We start from the raw sequence: 3,064 nt of genomic DNA, 5'->3' as shown, positions 1-3,064 counted from the left end.
CCTTTGGTCATGAATTTCATGATTTCGTCTCTAGTTACAAGGGCAACACCTTCCGCCGCCTGGGGTCGCCCAGCCGGCTTGACAGTTGGGCTGCTAGGACTAGCTTTGTCTTCGCCGCGTTCCCTTGTTTCTTTGGAATAGGTGCATCTCGTTCTGAATGACCCGTCTGGGGCCACGTAGGTGTCGACCTCAAAGTCATCACCACTATCTTGGTCCGTGTGGACCTCGGTTTCGGCCATAGGCCGTTTGCCCTCAACAGGCGGTACAGACTCTGATGCCATCTAGGAAGTACTCTCCCTAAAGACGATGCCAAATGTTTCGGGGTTTTTTTAGTGTCCTGCGGGAGAGTTACAACACCAAGACTGACCTCCGGCTGCCTGTACCTGCAAAACAATGGAGACTCCCGGGGCCTCCGACAATCAAGTTAGAACGTGTATGAGGAGTAGAGTGCGGAATGTAAATGTGATCGGGCTCCACTTAGAAGAAGAGTGATCTTTCGACTGTCTGAGACAGCCTCAATATCTGAGTGTTTCACTCTTTGACTTGTGTGGATTGAATGTGTATTCAATATGAATCCCCCCTTAACTGATGTAAATGATCAGTATTTATAGAGTTTTTGGGAAAGGTGCCTCTTAAGTTATTTAACCTAGTTTGATGGGCTTCCACTGTTTTACGGTTTCTAGGGTTATGGGCTTAAAGCCCGCTTTCCCCTTTAAATGACACGTGTCATGCTCTAATTGGCTCATTGAGCGCTAAGCTCAGGGACACATGTTGCATTAGCATAGGTCCATTTGTCAGGGTTATTTTTATCCCAAACACCTAGCATGCCTCTACATATTGAAATAATTACTAAGTACACGAACGTACCTTGAATATGATCTCAAAATCGCCACGACTAAATAAAATCACTCACTTGAAAGTCTCCTACAAACCAAAATTACAAAGAAGTATTAATACCTCTTCCACACTAATTTCCAGCAATATATACTCTCTTTAAATCACTCATAAACCCTCTAAAAGAAGCTGAAATTTTTATTTAAAACCTTACTTTTATTCCCAATTAAAGGGTAGTTAAAAATCTTGTCAAGAAACATAATTATAGCATATACATAAAAAATTCCAGCATTATTAAAACATCTTAAATTGCTGTAATTATGTTTTAAAACACCTATTTCAATAATTTAAATCACCCACAATCAAATTCCCTGAATATACATTAATTTAGAAACCTAGGGTTTTCAATTTGGGGTTTTTTAATTCGAAACCAAATTTTAAAATTTATATACAAAATACTTATTATTAAACATTATAAAATCATCATAAAACCTAAAAACAATAATTAAATTTACGGTATATTAAATTAAAATCAAAGAACAATAATAATATTAATTTTTTTTTTTTTTGTTTTTTGAAGATGCGCACAGACCACCACGGCTGAACAGCTGTCGCACTCCCACCCGGTGGCCGCTATTGCTAGTGTGCGCCGGTGGTGGTGGCGCCGGCCGTGTGTGGTGGTGTATGGGTGGTGGTTGAAAAATAAAATAAAATAAAGAGGAAGGGGAAAAATTAAGGTGAAAAGAAAATAAGAGGAGAGAGAGAGTTTACCTTTGGGTGCACTCCACCTTAGGCATATGATGGGTATTTATACCCCCTCTCAAAATCCCCTAAACTTAAAATTCTTTACTACCCTTAATGATCCATTTCCTAGTCAAATGAGTATTTTGACTTTCCTTAAATACCTTTGACTTTAAAAAAATTCTTTTTATAAAATAATATGCCCCAATATTTCCAAATCATAAAATAAAATATATTCAAGAATATTAAATAATTAAAATTAAACTTTTAATTAAAATAATTCTTTTTAAATTAATAAAAACCATAAATAATTCATTTCGAATTATTTAAAATTTTTAGGAAATACTTATTTAATTAAAATACGTATAAAAATACGGGGTATTACAGTCTACCCTCCTTAAAAGAAGTTTCGTCCCGAAATTTGGGTAACGAAATTCAAACTTTTTCCTCACTTTGTATAATATTGTTGTACTCTTTTGTCATACTTTTTCCTTTAACATATCTTTGAGATCAAAATTACTCGAAATATCCGTCACAATTGTGCAAAAAGAACAAAAATAACTGAAAATACGGGGAAAAACGCGAAATTCTACCGCATTCTACTCCCCTTAAAGAATAAGAGTTACGTCCCCGTAACTCACCATACCTTAAACAACTCAGGATACTTCTTTTTCATCTCATCCTCATCTTCCCAAGTTGCTTCCTCATACTCTTGGTTAGACCATAGCACTTTAAAGATCTTAACTTCCTTATTGCATGTACTGCACACTTTACTGTCAAGGATCTTGACATGTCTTTCCTCATAAGTTAAGCTTTGATCTAACTCAATGGTTTCAGGTTGTAACACATGTGACTTATCAGGGATATACCTTCTTAACTGAGATACATGAAATACATCATGCACTTTACTTAGCTCCATAGGTAAGGCTAACCTATAAGCTACTTTGCCTATCCTTTGTAGTACCTCATATGGACCAATATACTTTTGGCTAACCTTTCCTTTCTTTCCAAATCTCATTACACCTTTCATTGGTGACACCTTTAACAATACTTTGTCACCGACCTCAAATTCCTCCTCTCTACGCTTCAAATCCGCGTAGCTCTTTTGGCGATCTTGTGTCGTTGAATCTTAGCTTGAATCTCCTTTACCTTTTTAGTTGTATCCTCAATCATTAGAGGCCCTTAAATCATTGTTTCACTTATGTCATTCCAACAGATTGGACTACGACACTTCCTTCCATATAATGCCTCAAATGGAGCCATGCCAATACTTGCATGATAGCTATTATTGTAGGAAAATTCAATTAAATCCAAGCTATCTTCCAATACTCCTTGGAAACCTATAACACAAGCCCTCAACATGTCTTCCATGGTTTGAATAGTTCTCTCAGTTTGCCCATATGTGGCAGGGTGAAAAGATGTACTCATCTTAAGTGTTGTACCAAAGTTTTCCTGTACACTCTTCCAGAACCTTGAAAGAAACCTAGAA

At 36.8% G+C, this 3,064-nt stretch overlaps 1 protein-coding gene across 1 annotated transcript; it reads right to left on the bottom strand.

The window, feature by feature from the left end:
* Window positions 1–2,212: 2,212 nt before the first annotated feature.
* Window positions 2,213–2,605, bottom strand: LOC110694394. Its single transcript, XM_021871564.1, has one exon. It carries the CDS (start codon window positions 2,603–2,605, stop codon window positions 2,213–2,215), a length of 393 nt encoding a protein of 130 aa, XP_021727256.1.
* Window positions 2,606–3,064: the final 459 nt, after the last annotated feature.

The sequence above is a fragment of the Chenopodium quinoa genome, unplaced genomic scaffold (assembly GCF_001683475.1).
Source record: "Chenopodium quinoa cultivar QQ74 unplaced genomic scaffold, ASM168347v1, whole genome shotgun sequence".
NCBI classification, from domain to species: domain Eukaryota; kingdom Viridiplantae; phylum Streptophyta; class Magnoliopsida; order Caryophyllales; family Amaranthaceae; genus Chenopodium; species Chenopodium quinoa.
Note: the sequence above shows the minus strand (reverse complement) of the source record. Positions and strands in the feature narration are given on the sequence as shown.